The 20,866-nt window shown below is 49.3% G+C and overlaps 1 protein-coding gene across 3 annotated transcripts; it reads left to right on the top strand.

Annotated features, from left to right (window-relative positions):
• The first annotated feature begins 1,551 nt into the window (after positions 1-1,551).
• CACNG5 (calcium voltage-gated channel auxiliary subunit gamma 5) lies at positions 1,552-20,234 on the top strand. Of its 3 annotated transcripts, none has more exons than XM_054083622.1 (7): positions 1,552-1,674; positions 8,433-8,769; positions 15,507-15,741; positions 16,492-16,578; positions 17,301-17,441; positions 18,055-18,200; positions 18,618-20,234. In XM_054083622.1, exons 3-7 carry the CDS (start codon positions 15,534-15,536, stop codon positions 18,873-18,875), a joined length of 840 nt encoding a protein of 279 aa, XP_053939597.1. In that variant the 5' UTR covers positions 1,552-1,674; positions 8,433-8,769; positions 15,507-15,533; the 3' UTR covers positions 18,876-20,234. The 3 variants fall into 3 exon arrangements, with proteins under 3 accessions (XP_053939597.1, XP_053939600.1, XP_053939599.1); XM_054083625.1 differs by having other exon boundaries at positions 18,055-18,233; positions 18,596-18,800; XM_054083624.1 differs by having other exon boundaries at positions 1,585-1,674; positions 8,561-8,769.
• Positions 20,235-20,866: the final 632 nt, after the last annotated feature.

Raw genomic sequence — 20,866 nt, 5'->3', positions numbered from 1 at the left:
TGTCAGCTGGGGCCCTACTGGTTTCCAGCAGCCCGGATCTCACTGGGGTTTCACCGTTTTTAGAGATCCACTGTATTATTTTGATTGGAGAAATCAGAACTTCTAAATCTACGTTGGCTTCTGTTGATTTATAAATCAAAACAGAGCTCAACAAGTCGGAGCATGTGGCTCTATTGACTTCAAACAAGCCATCCAACCGACACCTCCTCCACATCTCATATCTCACTTTATTTTAAACTACTCTATTTAAGACATTCCTGCTTTGGTAACTGAGGGTGTCTTGGGCAGAGATGCAGCACATTTTAGCCGGAGCTCTGGGAATCGGTGAAGTATTGTCACGATAAGAACAATACATGGATAAAGCTATGCAGAAACTGAGCCCCATTACTTATTAGAGATGGAATTTGGTAGACTCGTAATGAATGAATTGTTTTTGTTGTTTTTCTGCTGGGACACTCTGCTGTCCTGCAGCACAGCTGTCAGTGCCCTGGGACAGGGACTTGGCTGGAGGAGCGACCCTGGCATGTACAAAGCCCTTGGACAGAACAAGCTCTTGCTGCAGAAACTGCCGTACAAATCTGAGCTTCAGGTGCTGCAACGATGGCCGTGAGCTGCCCTCAGCCCTGCTGCCCAGGCTGGCAGCTCGCGTAGCAGGAGTCACCTGTACGGTGTGTGACCCTCTTCTTGTCCTTCCTGGCATATCCAAGTAAGCGTCCCATTGCTGGACACCCTGATGGAGCTATGTCCTCGTTGTTGGCTCTACCACTAGTTTTCTGTGTGTTTTGGCTGAATCACTCAGTCTGGTGGTGGCTTCCAGAGCCCACAGCATCTGTCCCTGTGTCCCTCTCTCCTTTAGACCTGGCTTTCTCCCTGCCCTGGTCCGAGCCCTGCCAAGTTGGCTTTCTCCAGCTCCCTGGCTTGCTGCCCTCCAATCCTCCCCATCGCCCGCTGTGTCCTTAGTTGTGCATTTGTTTGACACCGGTGGCCGGAGCCAGTTTTCCCTTTCCCGGCTCTCAAAGGAGTTGTGTCCTGGAGAGTGCAGCCAACCCACTACTGCAGTCCCAGCCAGGTTCCATCCCAGCTGCTGTGTTTTTCCAGGTGGGGGGTGTGCAGAAGGGCTGGGGAGGGTATGGAAGGGAGGATTCCGAGAGGGGCAGGAGCAATGCTGGCTCCCATCCCTGCCCCAATGGGGGTCTGGAGCCCCCCAACCACAGCTGAGGGACTGGGGATGGGAGGAGTGGGAAGAAGGAAAGGAGAGGAGCAGAGGAAAGGGAAGTGGTGAGTGGGTAACAGAGGGGAAAGGGGGGGGAATAAAGGGAAAGGGTCAAAGGGAGGGAGGAATGGGGAAAGAAGGGATGGAGAGAAAAGAGGGGACCAGAGGAAAAAGAGGGCGGGGCTTGGGAGGTGTAAGAATAGAGGGAAAGTGGGGAAATAAAAGGAAAGGGTGAAAGGGGAGGGAGGAACGGGGGAAAAGGAGATAGAGGGAAGAAGGAGGGGTGGATGGAGAAAGAGGGAGGGAGGGGAGGGGAAAGAAGGGAGGATGCTGAGAAGGAAGGAGGGAGGGAGGGAAAGGGGTATGGAGGGGGGGAGGTGGGCTGTCCCCGCCGGCGCCATGTGATGCCCTCTCCTCCCCGGGCTCTCCCGGCGCGGAGCATCCCCGAGCATCCCCGGGCGGTGAGTGCGGGGGGTCTGGGGTCCCTTCTCGTGTCCGGGCCCCGGGGAGGGGGCCACGCAGCCCTGAGAGTGCCTTGGGGCGGGGATTCTCCCCGGATGGCTGTAAAACCCTGAAAGTTTAAAGCCTGAGCGGGGAGGGGGGTGTCTGGGAGGCGCCGCCTGGGTGCGGCGCCGAGGGGGGTTGGGGACTCTATGCCTTTATCTTCTGTTTTCCACTTGTAGTCAGAGCCGGGCGTGCCCTGGGGAGCTGCCCTGGGGAGGGGTGGGCAGGAGCCGCATCCCTGTCCCCGGGATGCTCTGAGACCCCGGCAGGGGTGGCTGGAGCAGGGGAACGCATCCCTGTCCCTGTGTCTGTCCCCGGGATGCTCTGAGAGCCCGGCAGGGGTGGCTGGAGCAGGGGAACGCATCCCTGTCCCTGTGTCTGTCCCTGGGATGCTCTGAGAGCCCGGCAGGGGTGGCTGGAGCAGGGGAACGCATCCCTGTCCCTGTGTCTGTCCCTGGGATGCTCTGAGAGCCCGGCAGGGGTGGCTGGAGCAGGGGAACGCATCCCTGTCCCTGTGTCTGTCCCCGGGATGCTCTGAGACCCCGGCAGGGGTGGCTGGAGCAGTGGAACGCATCCCTGTCCCCGCTGCCCAGGGTGGGCTGAGAGCCTGTTGGGGCGGTTGGACCCGGGAAATACATCCCTGTTCCCACTGCCTGGGATGTACTGAGTGCCTGGTAGGGGTGGCTGGACCGGGGAACACATCCTTGTCCCTGTCCCTGGGATGCTCTGTGTGCCTGGCAGGGGTGGCTGGACCCGGGGAACATATCCTTTTCCCTGGGATGCTCCGAGAGCCTGTCAGGATGGCTGGACCTGGGGAATGCATCCTTATCCCTGTCCCTGGGATGCTCTGAGAGCCTGTCAGGATGGCTGAACCTGGGGAATGCATCCTTATCCCTGTCCCTGGGATGCTCCGAGAGCCAGTCGGGATGGCTGAACCTGGGGGATGCATCCTTATCCCTGTCCCTGGGATGCTCCGAGAGCCAGTCGGGGTGGCTGGACCTGGGGAATGCTGTTCTGGAGCTGTTGGCGATCCCTGCCCCGTTGCACCGGCTCTTGTCTATCCCTCCAGCGATGCGAGTTTGGTTTTGCTGGATCCCCCTCTGAAATCTCAGCACATGGAGAGCCGCTATATCCTGGTTCTTCACCCAAGGCTTTGTCTCTTCTGATCAGAGACACAGAGGCCGTCTCTTGGGCGCTGCGAGCATCCCTGTCTTCACTGGTGACTTTTGAACATTTGCCGAGGAAAAGAAGTGTGTTGTTCACAGGGAATAGAAAATCAGCTGGAAAGCGGGGGCTGCCAATGGTTTTCAGTGGAGTAAACCCCTTGGAGAAGGGAGTGTGAATTCGGGAGAGGCTATATGAGAAAAACCTGACCTGGTTTAGTGAAGTAAAGTAGGGGGAGGGTGGGAGAAAGAGAGCTGGATCATGTGTCACCATATGAACAGGCAAATGGGGACGGGGAAACTGTCTTCACTTCTCCACACGCTACTTATTCATAGTGAATGGTGGTGAAACATCAAATGTGGTATTCCAGCCGCCGCGGCAGCGAGCGGGGCAAGTTTCTGACACGTCGTTCAGCTGCTGGTTAATTGCTTGGTGTTTTTTAAAACCCCATCAGCCCCTGATGTGTGACGCTCTTCACAGCGTTTAAGGTTGGGTCTTCCAGGCACGAAGCGGTGGAAGGTTCCTCGCTCGTGTCCGGAGAACGGGTCTGACCTGCAGCACTACTGTCCCTTCTGTGTCCCTCACACCACCCAAACCGCCACTGGGGAGACGGCAACGAGGAGGAAGCCTCGCTGGACCTGGTAGGTGGCCTGTGTGGTGCAAGTGAGCCTTTAGGAAGGGCAACAAGGGCGATGTGCTTGGAGAAAGTGGCTTTGCTTAGGCAGGAACACTAAAAAGAGGCATTTCAGCTGTTTTGTGCAGTAGCAGCAGGTGCTGGTGGCGTGACCCAAGTGAGCAGCTTTGCTGGAGGGGCGTTCCCACATTTCCGTTGCTGCTGCCCTTTGGTTTCACAAGCGCCGTGTCTTTGGGCTCCCTTCAGAGGCTCATCTGCTGCTGCATTGTAGGGCTCCTATTTCAGTCTCTCACATTGTGACCCCCACAAAAAGCCAAAGCGCAGGAGCCCCGTCCTGCTGCCGTAATGCCTTCCCTTCGGCCGCCCAGCGGCTGCTCCACGTGGCATCCAAGGGACAGAAATGCTTCTGTGTGTTTATTTCTCCAATCCCTTGCTGTATTATTCTAGCTGTTGAATATATTCATTGAGCTGAATGAATCCCCACCTGGCAGCATCCATACCGCAGCATTCGCGGCTTCATTTATGGAGAGGGAAGGGAATATAAAATACGAAAGGGAAATAAAGCACAAACCCACAGGGACTTCAATGGTATCAGCATGCTGTGAGCTGCACAAATCTACAGCTGGAGCAGGCGCCGGGAGCTTTTCATAACTCAGCTGAGAAGATTTAAAGCCCTGGATTTAAGGTGGCATTTTTTTTAATAACTGGATGATTGAGTCCAGGACAAAAGTTACCTGGGATTCTTAATCTTACTGAAATTGAAGAGAGGTCGGGTTCTAGGTGTGCTCTAGAAAGAGGATTTGAAATCGAAGTCGTGGATTTTATTGCTGCGTAGCCATAAACTTTTGACATTTATGGTAAAATATTTTCTGGGAAAATGGGATTTGTTGAAAGACCACACTAATGCATCACTAGGCTCGGAAAACGGGCTGTTACACATGAGTGGGGGTTGTGTCTGGTCCCTTTGGATCATGAGACTTGTAGCTTTTCCTTTATTATAAGGGAAGGTATCTTCACTCCTCAATGAAAAACCTCTTTAAAGCGGTGCTCATGGCTGCAGTGAGGGGGGAATGATTTGAGCAGCACAGCAGACGGCATCCACTGACCCAAGACAACTTGTGGATAATTAATTATCCCGCTCGGTGCCCATCCAGTGCTGCTGGGTGACATCCTCATCTGCTGGGAGCAGAGGCTCAGGTCTGCCAGGGCAGGACCTCGCTCAGCCTCAAAGCCCTACAAGTAGGCAGCCCCATGGCCTTGGCTTCTCGAAAGGCATTAAATGCTTTGTTACAATCGACGTCTCTCTTTCGCTGCAGCAGCTCTGGCTGGGAACACCTGTACTCGCTCGGAGAGGCACGGAGGGGTACGCTTGGTAGAGGTGGCCCGAGGATGATGGATTGCAGCAGGGTCCTGGGTAGGCATCGGCGTCCCTCTGCATTCTCCAGCTGGCAGGACAGTGGGGACGGCAGAGCTGTGAACACAGCGGGTAGAAATCTGCCCCTTATCAGCAGTCAAAGTTTGGTGTAGATGGGAGGAGAGTTTCTGTATGGGTTTGGTTATAAAAAATTCAGCAACAAAGATTGATGCCATAATGTCACGCCTAGACAAGACATTCCAACTGTTGCAGATAGTTCTCCCTTTCCAAGGACAAAATCACTGCCTGGGTGGAATGTCCCATGCAAAAGCAGAGCTCTCTGTTTGTAAGGATTAGCATTTCAGGGACTGAGATGCAATACATCGCAGAAGAAAACTATTTTAACTATTTGGGAAATACTTGACCAAAGTGATGCTCAAATCAGGCACTGCTGATTGTGCCAGAGCCAGGTGAGAGGTGCTGATATGGGTGCCCGCGGCACAATGCGGGACAGGATATCCTGGTGCATCCTCCCTCAGCTCTCCCAGAGTGATGGACCGTGAACGTCCTGCTCATTTCGCAGCTAAAAGCCTGACTCAAAGCTCATTATCCGAGAGCCCTTCCCAGGACTGCAGCAGGGTCTGGGTGAAGCCGTCGTGGGGCTGGTGGCTGCTCTACCTGTCCTGCCACCATGCCTTTTACCTGGCTGAAGGTGGATGCCATCGCTTTTCACAGGAACAGAAAGCTTTGCCTCTGGCATTGCTAAAATACCCGACCCAAGCTGGGCTTCTGCTTTCGTTTCTTGCTATTCCCAGCTTACCTCGTGTCTGATTTCCCCCAGTTTCTGCGGCTGTGGCTGGTGTCGGCTCTTGGGTGGATGCTCAGAACTGCACTGAGTTTATAGTTAATAGAAAACGGTCATTTCTTTGGATGTTGTTGGGAGACTTTGAAAGCTGTAGACAGCCAGCAGCAACATGGCAAACCCAACCTAGAACGTGGAGTCATTCGGAAAGTTGTGTTAAATCCTCCTGATGTTGGAGTTACTGATTGGAAAGCAGCACATCTCTTCTGAAGCACAGAAAAACTGAGCTACGGGCAGGAACGAAACTGGGACAGAACTGCCCTTTTCTGTACAATGATTGAAGGAAGACTGGAACAGCTGAAGAGAAGAGCATCAGCATCATGTATGCCAACTCTTTTACATAAGTTCTTACTGTAAAATACTTTACAGACTGCACAGAGAAGAAAATATCGGGTCATTATATGAGTCGCAGAAGAGGGACTGCTCGGTGTGTGTTGCAGGAATGAGTACCCACTGACACAAGGGAACAGTGTGAAAAGGAGAGGGGTGTAGGTAAAGACCACATGCACACAGCCAGACCAAGTGTCACCTGGTAATGGATGCTGGCCTAGGGAAAGATTGGAGAAAGAGCCTATCCCCTGCCTGTTCCTGCAGACTTTCCCTGTGCTGAGCAGGGCAGGCAGCTAATGTCCTCTTGCAGCCACTCTGGGCTTGGTACTGAGCTGTGTTTCTCTGACAGGGTCACGTTGCCTTTGCCTGGTCTCGGGCTGCTCTATTCCCTGCATATTTTTTCCTACCCTGTCTGCTGGGATGTTTACAGTTAAATCCTGGAAGTGGCAATGAATTTTGCTAAATTCAGGGCCGGCGGAAGTTTAATATCTCCAGTGATGTACAAATGCTTGTTCTGTACTTTAAGAACGCGTAACCTGACTATTAAATCCAACAAACTACACAAAGCAAAGACCCTTCCTGTGTGAAGAGGGGACCAAACTTCTGCAGCTGCTCAGGTCAGAAGATGGAAGTGCATGAAGATGCCACCACTGGCACTGGAGGAGCTGTGTCCCAAATAGCTTCAGCAATGCTGGATTGAGCGGTTGTTGCGTTGGGTAGCTGGGTTTAATGGTAATAACAGGCAAATGGCACTTGGGTTATTAAGGTGTTTGCCTGAGGTGTGGATGATACAGCTCTTCTCTGCTTTCCTTATACCATCATTTTGGTACTCGGAGGGTTTGTGGCAAAGCTGATTTCGAAGCGAGGAAGAAGGAATGCAGTCTCCTGTATAACAAGGAGTGTGCTTCGCGCTAGCAATTGTGATTAAACATGCCGAGGGACGGCAGTCTTGGCGGCCGTGGCCAGTGCGTGCATCCTGCCCAACGTGCTGCTCGTCTGCAGCCTTTGGTGTTCAGAGGCACTCGCGCTGAGAGTGCTCATAAAAACCCTCCCTGCCAGCGCTGATGAGAGAGCTGCGGTGGTGGGGGAAGAGCTGCTACGGGCAGCCCTGCCTCCTCAGCACAGGTACGCAGGGCTTGCCTCTCCCCACCACCCATGCGGGGGATGTGGAAGAGTTTTAATTAGCTCTCAATGCTATTTTTTACCTCTTGGCGCTGCTTAATTTAGCTCAAGCTGTCATGCACTGATCGTTAAGGGGAAAAGAAGGAAACGTGGGTGTTGGCCCCTCTTCGCTGAGCAGCTTGGCAGCAGCAGCCACATCTGAAGCCTGGGATTTAGCTGGGGCTTGTTCCTGGACCTCTAGCAGTGAAAACTTATAGCCCAGAGAAATTCCATGCGCTGGCATTCATAATATGTAGCTCCTGCAGGGCTAACGCTGCACTGGTGGGTTCTGTTCATACCCACTTCATTTTTAAACAGCATAAATATCTTAGAAGAAAAAAAGTGCCCAAGATCTTCAGTCATGCTGTGACCTGCCTTGTCGCTGGAAGGACATGGGGACCTTGAAAAGCTGTCACCGTGCTAGGAAGAGGCCTGTTCTCCTCTTTGTAACGTGCTTGGCCATTGCAGGACTTTGTGCCATCTTAAGTGACATGTGGAAGTGAACAGAATTAAAGATTTAATATTCCACTAGACCAGCCCAGCCCTAGTCCTGGTGAGAAGTGGATGCAAAGCGCTGAGCCAGCTGCTCTTCTCCAGCTATTGCATACACAGTGAGCTTATGTTACCTTTGCTTATCCCTGCTGCCGGGTGTGCTCAGGCTCCCTCTGTGCCAGCCGAGGTGAGCGGAGGGAAGCACTACACCAAAGCCAGAAGAGGGTCACTGGATCGTTGGGTTACTGGAATTTATGTATTTAGGATATAAAATGCAGTGTGTAATATACAGCACACAGGATAATGGGCAAGCACTGCTCCGCACAGCACACAGCAACAAGATTTCTGCAGCTATTATAGCAATATCTCCAGCTGGTTTGCTTTGCAGCACTAGATAGTCCCCATTTTATTCTGCTTTTGTAGCTCCTTGTGGGATATTGAAACCAGCGGTTGGACTCGTGTCCCTGACTGTGAGCACTCTGACACACTGCATGTAGGTGAATATTGTATGTCAGCTTAGATGTGCAGAGGGCGAGAGGGTGTTGGGAAGGGCTCTGCAAAGCAAAGGTCTCAGTTAGACCTTAGTGATCTACGCTTTGGATATGTCTGTATACAGACAGTTTAGACCAAGGGCTGGACTTGGGTGCACGGGCGATATTGCAGCCTCAGACCTCTTTGGGAAACGCACTTCAAGTAACTCTTTTCTACAAAACCACAGGGTAGGAGTTGCCGGCGTGTGGATGTGGAGCCGTTCCTGCTATTCGTCTGTCTCTGTGTCCTGATCTTGTGCTTCACTCGTGTGAGTCGGTTGGAGGTGAAGAGCTAAGGCTGAGCCCTCTCTTCCAGTTCAGGATCTCTCCTCTACCCACTGCTGAAGCCATCCCACTCCCAGCTTCTCCTAGAGCCATCCAGCAGCTGGAGCATCTGCCGAGGACCCTCCTCACCGTGACACTCGCTTTGCAGTCAGTCGGCCAGAACCTGAGCTTCCCATCTCTACAGCTAACGTCACAGGTTTTCTGCTTACCAAAGCGTTGCTTCAACTGGGGTTGAAAGAGGTAAGAGCCTTAAACACCAAGGAGAAAGGAGACACAGGGGCAGGATGTGCTCTGTAAGAGGTTTGGGGGGATATTTGTGCATCCAGAAAACCATGCGATTGAGCACTAGCTGTACACATGTGGGTCAGCAGTGTGCGAGCTGGGACCAGGGGGACCGTTTGGTCAGTGATTTTATTTGTTGAAAGGTGCTGGCATCGTTCAAAGCCATTAGTGTGAGCTGGAGCAGAGCCATCGCCCCAGCAAGTGCAGCCGCACAGGCATAGTGGAGGCAGCCAGTTTGGGAAAGTCTCTGTTTAGAGAGCTGGGCCGGGGAAATAAATATCAGTTGCTGCTCTTTTGACCTTGAGAATATCCCTTGGTGTCCTTGTATGGTGCTGGAGCTGGGCTCAGTTAGAAGCTGGGCTCAGTTAATCAGCAACAACCATCCTTGCAAACCTGTCTGGGGCAAAAAGGGCAGGTTTTGAGCAGTGCCCGGCAAAAAGGCTGAGGTGTGGTGAAGAAGACGAGGGAAGAGCAGCCATGGATCAGCCTCGAGGGTTCGCTAAGGCTGTGGGTTTAGCATTAGAATATGGTGCTGTGTATAGAGCATTTCCTTCACTCTTGCACTTCCATGAAAAGATTTTTGATCAAGCTCAAAAAAATAACTTGGGCAAGGAGTGAAGCGTGGGGAGTGCTAGGAAAAAGGGGAATTTCTCAGGAAAATATGGAAGTCAAGTTTAAGAGAAAAATCCAAAGTAATCCCACTCATAAAATTAGTCAATTGTCAGCGTTACAGCCTGTGGAGGTCACACATCATTCCTTCCAATTATTTTAGAGGCGTTCCTTGTGTCTGATGACAAACAGAAGAGTAATAGGATTGTGATTGCTGTGGCTCAATCTAGGTTTAAATAAATCACAACCAGACTTGGGTTATTTTTCTTTTTTTATATAGAAAAAGCTTCTCTGGAGAGCCTGAGAGCCCAGTGCGCTTGATTAATTCGATGCCCCTGTTTGTAGCTGGCTGTAATGGAAGTGCTTCGTGTGGGGCTGTGCAGCACCGCTGTTAGCAGTCGAGGGGAAGCTTTCAAGTCCATTATTGATCCTTTTGAAGTTTATGGCTGCTGGTAGTTATCATTACTACTGCTTGTTCAAACTGCTGTGAGACGGGCTGTTTTGTTTCTTAATATCAGGCTAAAACTCCTCCAACATCAAAAAGATTTATTTCGGTACTTAATTTTTCCAATACATCATTTCTCTCTCAGAAATATAGCTGACATTTCTTTACGACACTAATGCAGCTTTGTGAAGTTGCCTTATATTTTTCTGTCTTCCCATGGAGAGTGCGAGGTGGCAGGTTCTGCCAGCCCTGGGAACCCTACGGACCAGCTCCAGCCCATGTTTCCTTCAGCCATTTCCATCTCTGTATCAGCCCAGAAGACATTAGTTTTCTCTGCAGCCATCCTGGCTCTTCTGCAGCTATTATATGGAAGCAGAGCAGTCTTGTGTTTCTCTCCTTCCTGCAGTACACCTTTTCCAAGTTTCAGGAGGGGCTGTTGCTTCCCAAACGGTAATCCCAAAACCAAAACTATCTTTCCCAACCACCCAGTTTTCCAGATCAGGTTTTAAGAGCTGCTTCTCCTGTATCCCAGATGGAGCAACAGGCACTGCCCACACCATCTCCTCTTCTTCCTCTCCTCTGCTGAGATGTATAGTCCCAGCTATGGCTAAAGTTGTCTCACTGTGTGCTTCTCACTGGAGCAAAATCCTCTCTGCAAACCAACAGAGCATCAGCTCGAGTCAGCTGAATGCAGGATGTATCTTGCAGACACTGAGGACCAAATCGCTTGCTGCCCTTGGGTGCTCCATAAGCTCAGCAGGAATTGCTATGCCCTTTTGCGACCACCTTCCTACTCCGTTGTGGTTATTAATGACCAAATTAGGCTTTTCTGAATATGCCCTGAGGGAGTCAGGGTGATGATGTGGCAGAGTCCTTGGCCAGCCCTCCACCATGGTCCTGCCTGCTCGGGCACTGCTGGCTTTGAAAAGTTTACTTCTGAAAGATCCAGTCTCCTTGACCTATTTATTTTTGCCCGTGTTCATGGCCTGCATTGTGTTGTGAGAAAGAGATCATACAGCTTGAAGGCCCTTTATTTTTAGCCAGCCCAATTTTCTTGCCGCAGCTTAGTGGGAGCTGGTCCTTTCAGTTTAGCTCCATCACAGCTCACACTCTCCTACATTTGCCAGCTCTTACCCAGGTCCCTGATATTCTTTGTACATCGATCACTCACTCAGTGGGTTTCCTAACCCCCTTCCTCCAGGCTTCATCCCCTCTCCTTTATGTTCTACTCAACCTCTCCCACTGCTCCAGGTCCGCGGCTTAACCTCTGATTTTCCTCTGCCCTTGGCTTGCAGCAGGGACCAGGCTTTCGCGACCACAGAGACAGGTTGCCAGGCTTCTACTGGATCCCAGCACCCCTCCACAAACAAAATCTTCCATCTTGTCTGGTCCTGTAACCTTGGCAGTGCTTCCCCTCCTCACAAATATCAGGAAATTGGAAATGATGCGGTAGCCACATAAAAATCAATAGCTGCCTCCTTGGCCTGGCTTGGCCCTACTTTTTCTACCTTTACTCAGGGCAGCAGGAAGCATTGTTTTCCGCTGAACTCGGAGCAGTGATTTATTGATACGACCCATCCTGTCTGGGCAGTTAACCAGCAATATATTTATTATTCTCAGCTAATTCACATAGGTCAGAGCGGTGGCTCGTGCTCAGCATTAGGTCACAGAGGGATGGGCTCTAAAATCTGGACCGGGAAAATATTTTCCTTTTGTGACTGTGGAGCAATAGGTAGGGACTTCAGCTCACTCCTAGATCTGGGTAAAGTGTGTTAGGAACAACGCCAATACTAACTTCTTTTTCTGAACGAGTCAGTCCCGGTGAGGGCCATGTGCAATTCCCACCAAAAGCTATTGCTCCAAGACAAAAAGAAATTCACGATGAGGACTGCAGATTACATTTCAGACTGCCTTCATTATTCCCTGGACTCCTACCAGAAGGCACAGTGTGATTGAAGGAGCAGAAGCAGTTCTAAGGTCCTATTTCTTGGAAATCTTTGGGGCTATATTCATTTAACTGAAAATACAGCTCCTGTTGGAAACCAAATAGCATCACCTTTTCCGCTGTAGGAAGCATAACACGGTTGGTAAAGGTCACTGAGGACTAAATTCGTGTTGAACATCAAGCCAGCTCTTGTTTGTGTCCTTGAAAACTCTTTCTCTTGGGAGCCCGGCTAATTCTCCACGTGCTGGACTTGGGGGAAGGTTTGTTTCAAGCGGCTGCTCTGCACCATCCCTGCCTCCTGTCCCCACCACATCACGCTCAATTTTACGTGCCAGCAAGGCAGTAATAGGGATCACTCTCTAATGCATCCATGATTACATGGAAATTGAAGTGTGAGAGAGAAAAGAAATGAGGCAATTGAGAGGCATGACTCTGACGCCCGACCCCTCTCTTTGGTCCTAGCACGGCTCCAATGGCTAATATAAATGATGCCTAATGGCTGTATTTTCCAGTGGCTGCTGTTGATGGACAACAAATCACTGAAAATACCTAGTTATTTCCCTCTGAGTGGCTTTGTCTGGACTTTCACACATTCCCTACTTTGATTTTTGGCTCCTTTTTAACAAAAAAATGTGCAGGGAGGACTTCCGCTGGTGATACATGAGCCAGGAATAGATTCCAGCTCCTTTTACCATTTTGGCACCAAAATGCTAAGAGGGATGGGACGTCCTGTAGTAAACACTGTTCATTTTGACGCAGCAACTAGAAAATATGACTCTGATTTTAGGGAGCAGAAGGGATGAACCAGGGGATCTGTGCTTGGCCTGGTTATATTGCTGGATCAAATGGGATCTATAAAGTGTTGGGAAAAGGCATATTTTCATCCAGTGGAGGAGTAAAGTGGTGTTCTACCATCTACAGCTGTGTGCTGGTCTCTGGCCTGGATAGTAAGGTTGTTCACAGACTATCAAGGTGCAGGTCTACCTTTGCAGGATGTGTTTCTCTAGCCCATAGCTACCAGCCCTTCTTTTGCTGCTGCCTCCTAATTCCTCAGGAAAAAACATCTGAGCTTCTCCTCTGCACATCTCAACACCTCATGCTCCTAGCAGGGAGGTGTTCCTCCTGAGAACACATCCTGCTTTTCTTGAGCTGAGGGCAATATTAAATAAGAACACTAAAACTGAGGCTCGTTAGCAAAGCCAAGGGTGGAAAGCTTGTAGTGGTGTGAGCTGGAGCATTTGCTCGGGCTGCCTATAAGTGACAGCACTCCCCTCCCTGTAGGTCGGTACCTTCTGGGAAACAGCTCAGTGTGAACGTAGGAAGAGCCAAATCCTTAATTTCATATGGGAGAGAATTGTCAGAGCCATCGCAGTGCTCGAGGGTGCAAGTACATCTGCTTCCTACTGACATGTTCTTGTCAGCTTTGGACTCAGGGTAGGATGCAATAATATGGTCTCTCTCCTCCTTCTCCCTGTCGCTCAAAAATCTGCAACTCTTCCAGCAGCATCGCCTGCTTTTTTTTCTTATTGTTGCCCTGAGCAGCGAGCCAGAGGTGCACACAGGCCTTGGGTGTCACATCCATTTGGTAAATGCAGTTATTTGGACTCCATCCTAACTACAAGTTTCCCTTACTCCAGTTTTGTCTGAATCTGGCTGATTGATCAGCCCAGGACCAGGCTGTCGGGGAGCTCGGTGCTGTGCATTTGTGCTATAGATGTGCCAGGGATGGGCTCTGCAAGAGCACAGAGCTGCCCAAGAGAGCTCAGCTCACAGGCAGTTCAGCAGTAAGAAATAACCATCAGCATCATCTGCCTGTATTAATCATGAGGGAACCATGGCAGAACGTTATCTTTGGAGGCTTTTGCTTGTAAAAGTGCAAGCTATGTGGACTCTCAGCATCTCTGAGAGTCACTGTAAGCAAATATTAATATATTTACATCAGAGGTGCAAGAGATAAAGCCCTCCTCCCATCTGCTCACCCACTCGGACGTGTCAGAACAGCAAGCAATCATCTCCCAGCCAGGCAGGAGCCGCGTCTTCTGATTTAATCACTAAATCCCACCACCTTTGCTGCGGTGATAACAGCAACAAGACCTCTCTTCCAAAACGCCCGTTCACCAACGCATGCCGCGGTAGCAGACACCGGCTGTGAGCGCAGGCGTGGTGGAGCTATTCCTGCATAGCTTCAAAAGCTGATACCCAGGGAGACATATGACATACGTGCCTCAGCTCTGTTGTTTATCCATCATTATACTGGGAATAAGTGCTTCGAATGAAATGTGCTTTTAGGAGAACTCTGCCCTCCTTCCCAGGCAGTGGGACGCAGTGGGGAACGCTGTGATCTGCCTCCAGCCCTCTCCCGTTTGTTGTCACTTGAAACCTCATGCAGTGTGAACAAACCTTGTATAATTTTAAAGGGAGCCCAAGGAAGATGTATCCTGCTGCTACCGAGTTAAATTCGGTAGCTTTTCTTTTCTAGCTGGATTTATATCTTTTTTTTCCTTATTGTTTGCAGTGCTGAACAACAGGAAAATATGCCTTGGAAAATATCCGTGACATGGCACTTATGTGTGATTCATAGTGCCTTTATAAAAGCAGTCAATAGCCCTATCTACCTCTTTCCCACTCTGCAGAAGCCTGTCTCTTACGCGTGTCTTTTCCTTCTTGCTCTTATTCCTTTAATCTTTCATTTCTGCGGCTTTTGTTTTTCCCCCATATTAATTGCACTTTTTCTCTGCTGCACCAGGAACTCTGATTTTTGGTGACATTTTATCAGTCTGCAGGGCACTGTGAGAACTGCTGAATTCCACAAATCAGCAAAAATAAAATAAGAGACTCCATCCATTAGCATCATGGGGGACAAGGGAAGTATTTTTGCCTCCTCCTAAGGAGGCAAAGATAAGGTTATCCCAGGGCCTGACTTCAGCTCTCCGATGCTCTTTGCCTGCCCGCCCCTGAAGCACAAGCTGAATTTGGACCAGTTCGGTCTCTGTGTTCAGCTGACACCGGCGTTTGTCAGCTCTGATCCAGCAAGCATGATAAAAAGCAAAAAAAAGGCACGCTATTGTGTCCTACTGCTCTGCTTTGAGGCGTTTGATGTCATTCAGTGTGGATAAATGTAGCACGGTTTTTGCAAAATGAGAATCTCAATACTCCAATGGGTAAATCTACACTGGAAGAGGAAAAATAGCAATATTGTGGGGAGCGGAGTGGTGATCAGAGCTGTTTGGGAGTGGGTTTTGGTCCAGCAGCTAAAAGTATATTTGTTGATCTGCTAATGTGGTGTCTGTGAGCCTGAACAGGGTCCTGTGCTGAGGAGATAGAGCTCGTGCTGCTGCCCTGAGATAAGCCTCTGAGAATTGCAGATGCTGCAGTTCACTACATCCTTGGGGAGATGAATGCCAGGTTTGGCTGGAGCAGCAAGAATTCACCTGCAGCCAATAAAAGGGGAGCTGGTGAGTTGCTCCCTTCCTGGCGCTCGGCATTCAGCGCATCCACAAGCCATGGACCAGTGCGGGGCAGCAGTCAGGTGGGATTTGGTTCAAACGCTCCATCTGTCAGGGCACGCTGTGATTGTTTTAATGGCTTATTTCAGCTTGACCTAAATCAGCAGTTAAGGGCAGAGGGCAAAGCTTTGACACACCCATCCCCCCAAAAGTGGCTTTATGCTGATGGTTGCATCCTTTCTCCTTGCAGCCATCCCCACCGCCGCCTCGGCCTCCCATGCTTTTGGGAATGAGCGCCTGCAGCAGGAAGGCGCTGACCCTGCTCAGCAGCGTGTTTGCCGTCTGCGGCCTCGGTCTCCTGGGCATCTCTGTCAGCACCGACTACTGGCTCTACCTGGAGGAGGGCATCGTCCAGCCCCAAAACCAGACGGCAGAAATCAAACTGTCGCTGCACTCGGGGCTCTGGAGGGTCTGCTTTCTGGCAGGTACGGTCTCCCTCCCAAAACCGTCCCCTGAAAGGTGATGTTTGCTCTATGTCAGTGTTGTACTATGGGGAGAAAGCCAGAGAAAATAGGATTTTTTAGAAGCTGTGCCCATATTTGCTTCCAAACTTAGGCACAACTTCAATAACACCATCATCTTTCCTTGTCAGATGGATAAATGTGCCTTTGCACATAGGCTCGGTGTGAGTTCGCTGCTGCCATGCCAGACCCCGCTGCCCCCCGTCCCGCTCCGACCCAGTGCCGCAGCCACAGCGCCTTAGGCAGCAGCTCATAACTTTCCTTTTTGTCCCTGCAAAATTCAGATTCAGGTCAGCTGGACCGTCCCTTCCACCCATGCCAAGTTTGATGAAGCAACTTGGCTGCAGGGATGGAGTTGAACAAAACCCAAGGGAACAGGAATCTCAAAGTGACCGGTCTGAAGTGTCACAAAGTTTCGACCATTGCTTGAAAAAGTCTGAGAAGTGAGGAGCTCTGATACTGTCCGTGGGGTAACCTTAAACCCTCTGAATTCAAGTTTCATGTTTTTATATACAAGGGAATCTTTTGCACAAGGGTGATGGAAGTTAAGAGATGTCTTTCGTCAGCTCCAAACACTGACACCAAGATGGAAGCAGCACTAAAAAGCAAGATTGTTTATATGCATTGCAATGAAATTAATTTTAAAGCCACTCTGTCCCCCACGAAAAATAAACAAACAAGTTGCAGGTGTGACTCAGTCTCTGTTTGCTGCAGGGGAAGAGCATGGCCGGTGTTTCACTATCGAATATGTCATGCCTATGAACATCCAGCTGACGTCTGAATCCACAGTCAACGTTCTGAGTAAGTGATTTGGTGGGGTTTTACCCTTTGCGTCCTGCAAAGCACCAAACAGTCATTACAGGTCCCTCCAAGAAATCCTCTTTGTGTCCTTGCCAAAGAAGTTCCTAGTTCTTTGACAGTGCTACCATGGAAGGATGCAACTATATTTTTTACTCTGTGAATTACCCAGTGTTCTCCTAAGCTTTAGGGAACATCCCTTTCCAATGTCAGGATGCTCACAGAGGCTCTAAGCCATATGATTTCCTGTGCTGATGTTTATGGAAGTGTTTGGCTTTATTGTCTCCTGTCGGTAATTTGCAGCTGTATTTATTCTCTAGCACTCAATTTTACAGTTTAAATAGTGACATGAGTTAAGGATGGAGGGTCACAGCTCTCACAACGAATTCTGCAGTCATTTCTGGTTTAATAAATAAAAGTGTTCAGCAAAGTTTTGCAGCAAAGCTACAGACAAATGCAGGTTCCAATGTTTTTTCCTATGTAACACTCCACATAGAAACTGTCAGAAATGCAAACATTAGCAAATATTTCCACAACCAGAGTCACCTCTTCACTCATCTCGTTAGAAAAGAGGGGAACTCCTGCTACGGGTGGGGAGCAGCACAGGGACACAAGATGGTCAAAGAGCAGGAGGCCTGGAGCCATCCCATCCAGCCAAACCTATTTCTTGTGCTGTGTGAGGAGGACTGACCTGTTCTTGCTTTCCTCTGCTCCTCTCCCGCCAGAGATGATCCGCTCTGCCACCCCCTTCCCTCTGGTCAGCCTCTTCTTCATGTTCATTGGCTTCATCCTGAGCAACATCGGCCACATTCGGCCTCACAGGACCATCCTTGCCTTCGTCTCGGGGATATTCTTCATCCTGTCAGGTGAGTTGTGCTAGCCAGGTTTTCTCTTGAAAGTCTTTGAGCATGGGGCACATCTGCTTGTGTAGCTGCTGGTACTCTCCTAAACCACTGTGGTGGCTTCTTGTTGGAATCCTCACCCAGGACTCTCAGCTCAGCTCCACAGCCTGCTCAGGCTTTGCAAGATGGAAAATCATCCGGTGCAAGATTCATTTGTGGCAATGGTGCGGTGATGCAGGAGCAGCAACTGGGGGAGAGGACACCTCTCGTGGCACGCCGGTTGCAGAAGAAACCTGAAACTTCAAAGGGCTCAGCCGAGATGTTTCTATATGAGACAAGTGAATGTTTTATTCATGGTGTTGTGCTAGTATTAAACAAATAGCTGTGACAACCGAGCTTTGAAGCCAGCTCCTACCCAGTGCACAGGGACTTGCTTGAGCAGGTAACAGTTTGGGTGAAATGAGAGGAGTGCCCTGGGTTAGGTCAGCAGGGAGGCAGCCTCTTTCCCCAGTTCTCTCAAGCAAACTTCTGCAATTTTGCACTTTCACCCGTAAGTCAGGTTTTAAAGGAAGGTGATTCTTCAGCAGCTTCATCCCTGAGCTGTTTCCCACTATCGTTCTCCTTGGTGTCTCCCCAGGTCTGTCCCTGGTGGTGGGGCTGGTCCTCTACATATCCAACATTAACGATGAGATGCTGAACAGGACCAAGGACTCAGAAACGTTCTTCAATTACAAATACGGATGGTCGTTTGCCTTCTCTGCCATCTCATTCCTTCTCACGGAGGTACCCAGCAGCTCTCACATCCCTGAAATGAGTGTGTCCTGATCTCGGGAGGGGCATTGAGGCTGTGACCAAAAAGAGGTCTGGGGTTTAAGGGTACACTATGGGGGCAGATGCATAATGTGTAGTATGTGGGGAGACAAATACAGTGGGGACAGACCCCAAGCCTGGGGCACCGATGGGGAATTTGATCATGATTTGATGCTGAGCATGAAATGCAGAGGAGGAGGAGACGTAGTAGTGCCGTGCAATTTACTACACGGATCCAAGGCACGGGGCAATGAAGTGATGGTCCTCAGGAGACCTTGTGCATCGTCAGCAGAGCAAAAAAAAAGCAGTTTCTTTGTTTGTTCTGATTTATTGATGGTGAAGGCAGCCCTTAGCAGAGTGCACATCAGGCCGTGTCTCTCTCCCCTGCAGAGCGCCGGGGTGATGTCCGTTTACCTGTTCATGAAACGATACACGGCTGAGGACATCTACCGACCTCACCCCGGCTTCTACCGTCCCCGTCTGAGCAACTGCTCTGACTACTCTGGGCAGTTCTTGCACCCAGACGCATGGGCGCGGGGCCGCAGCCCTTCGGATATCTCCAGCGAGGCGTCCCTGCAGATGAACAGTAACTACCCGGCTCTGCTCAAGTGTCCTGACTACGACCAGATGTCCTCATCGCCGTGCTGAGCCCTGCCACCCCTGTGCCCACTGCCACCCAAGCGCCAATGGTTGCCACGTCCTAATTCCATTTGTCTTTTTTTTAAGCCGCTCTTTCAGGGCAATTCTCTGTTTATAGGAGCATAAATATAACCAGAGAGATTGGTTATATAACCAATAATGTAACGGAGAGAATTGGGATATTTTCCTTTCTTTGTTTTTTTAATTCTTCCCTGCATAACTAAAAATCTCTCCAAAGTCCTCTTGTTTCAGCTCATCCTGCTGAGCAAACAGCAGTTCTGCTTGGGGGATAAATCCAGGGCTGGACTCAAGGGCAGAAAAAAGAAAAATAGAGTAGAACTAAGAAAAAAAAATAAGTGTATTTTTGGGAGTTAGGTAGACTGCAAAAGTTTGTGCATTTGGCTGTATCATTTAATTATAAATCTATGGGCCTAAGTGCCAGCAAGTGTAAAAGATTTGTGTGAATTTCCAAGATATAGCTATCATTAGAAAAATATAAATTTTGTCTTGATTCAGTATTTACTGATTGATATCTCTTGTTGCTGGATATCACTTTTAACCAGGCTGTAAAGGGAAATAGCCATCTTTTTCGACTATACCTCAGCAGGCTTAGGCACAAGCAGGTCGTTGTTTGTCTGTGGCTACTTGCAAACTGTTGCTTAACTATCCTCTGTCAGGCTGGAGGCACTACAGCCCTGGGGGGGTCTGGGCTCTTGGGTGGCTCAGGCATCCACATTTCCTCCTCCATCCCATCGAATGGAGTTCTGAAGAGCAACTGAGAGAATTTCAGGGCAGCATCAAATGAAAAACTACTTAAAACCTTCCCCTAGGAAACATTAGGTGCAGAATTTAGCAGAAATTATGGCCAGAAGTGCAACTTGGTTCAATGAAAGGTGAGATCCCAAACCAGTGTAAAGTGATGTACCTGAAATTATGGCACTAGTCCAGCGTAGAAAAGTAGTTGGCATATATTTCATTTAGAAAGAAAATGGTATTTTAGCTGCTTTATGTGTGTGTATAAACGTTATTTGGAGGTTTTGATTTTTTTAATTTCATGGTTAGTGTTTTGCTTTTAGACAGCTGCCAGGATAAGAGAGAGCATCACTCGCATTGAAAATGAAGGGGACCTTGTAGGAGAAAGAGCTTTGTCCAAACTTTATTTCTGTTCTTGTTATTTTAAAACTTTCTGAAAATTTCCTTTCTGCAAAACAATACCCTCCAGGGATTCTTGGTATATTTGAGCTTAATTTTGTCTTACGGTAATTAAAACAAATAGAATATGCGCACTTTTAACTTCATTTCTAGCATAATGTGTAATGAATGCCGTGCCTCTTTGTTGCTATTTAATATATAATATTTAATATTTGCTATTTACTCTTCATTATTTAAAAACTACTCCGAAGTAACCTCCAAATCCCGGTGTAGCAAGACTCTTTGCATCAACTCTGACGCCCATCCCATGGGACCTCATTGCAGGCGTATATCCACCCAGCTCTTGAACAGGATTCTTTCCTCTCCAGTGCCTTCAGATAAGCAAGTAATGTCTGTCTAGCATATATCTAGTATCACTGACTCCCAATCTTTTTGAGGACACAGTTGTATTTACCTTTAGTTTTTTTTATTACCCTCAAGTATCCGTTTTCTTATTTTAAAACCCAGTTTGTAAGTGCTATATGACAGATTTGCTTCTGCGAAGGCTTAAGCGTTAAAGCCCAACCCAGCCCTACCATCCAGCAACTAAGCTTGCTGGTCCTTATCTGTTCACCCCAGCCAGATAAACCATCGGTTTTCCACTGGGATCTCTATGTTCAGTCTGAATTAGGCTCCAAGAAAGCATTGGAGCTCACAAGCCATGATCTTGCATTTCCCAGAGCCCAATCTGTTTTGCTGGTAGTGATGTTGTTGGTTTCTGGTGGTTCAAAGACAATTATCTTTGCATCTTCCCCTTGATTGATCCTTTATGTTCTTATTCCTTCTTGGAAAGGAGACCTTTGGGATCA

Source organism: Cuculus canorus, chromosome 18, assembly GCF_017976375.1.
Source record: "Cuculus canorus isolate bCucCan1 chromosome 18, bCucCan1.pri, whole genome shotgun sequence".
Lineage (NCBI taxonomy): Eukaryota > Metazoa > Chordata > Aves > Cuculiformes > Cuculidae > Cuculus > Cuculus canorus.
The sequence above is the reverse complement of the archived record's forward strand: the minus strand, read 5'-3'. Positions and strand labels throughout refer to the sequence as shown.

Bases quoted from the DNA above. Each gene is read 5' to 3' on its own strand.
- CACNG5 (XM_054083622.1), top strand. From the start codon at position 15,534: ATGCTTTTGGGAATGAGCGCCTGCAGCAGGAAGGCGCTGACCCTGCTC. The intron at 16,579-17,300 runs GTAAGTGATTTG...CTCTCCCGCCAG, and splicing joins ATCCACAGTCAACGTTCTGA to AGATGATCCGCTCTGCCACC. The intron at 17,442-18,054 runs GTGAGTTGTGCT...GTGTCTCCCCAG, and splicing joins GATATTCTTCATCCTGTCAG to GTCTGTCCCTGGTGGTGGGG.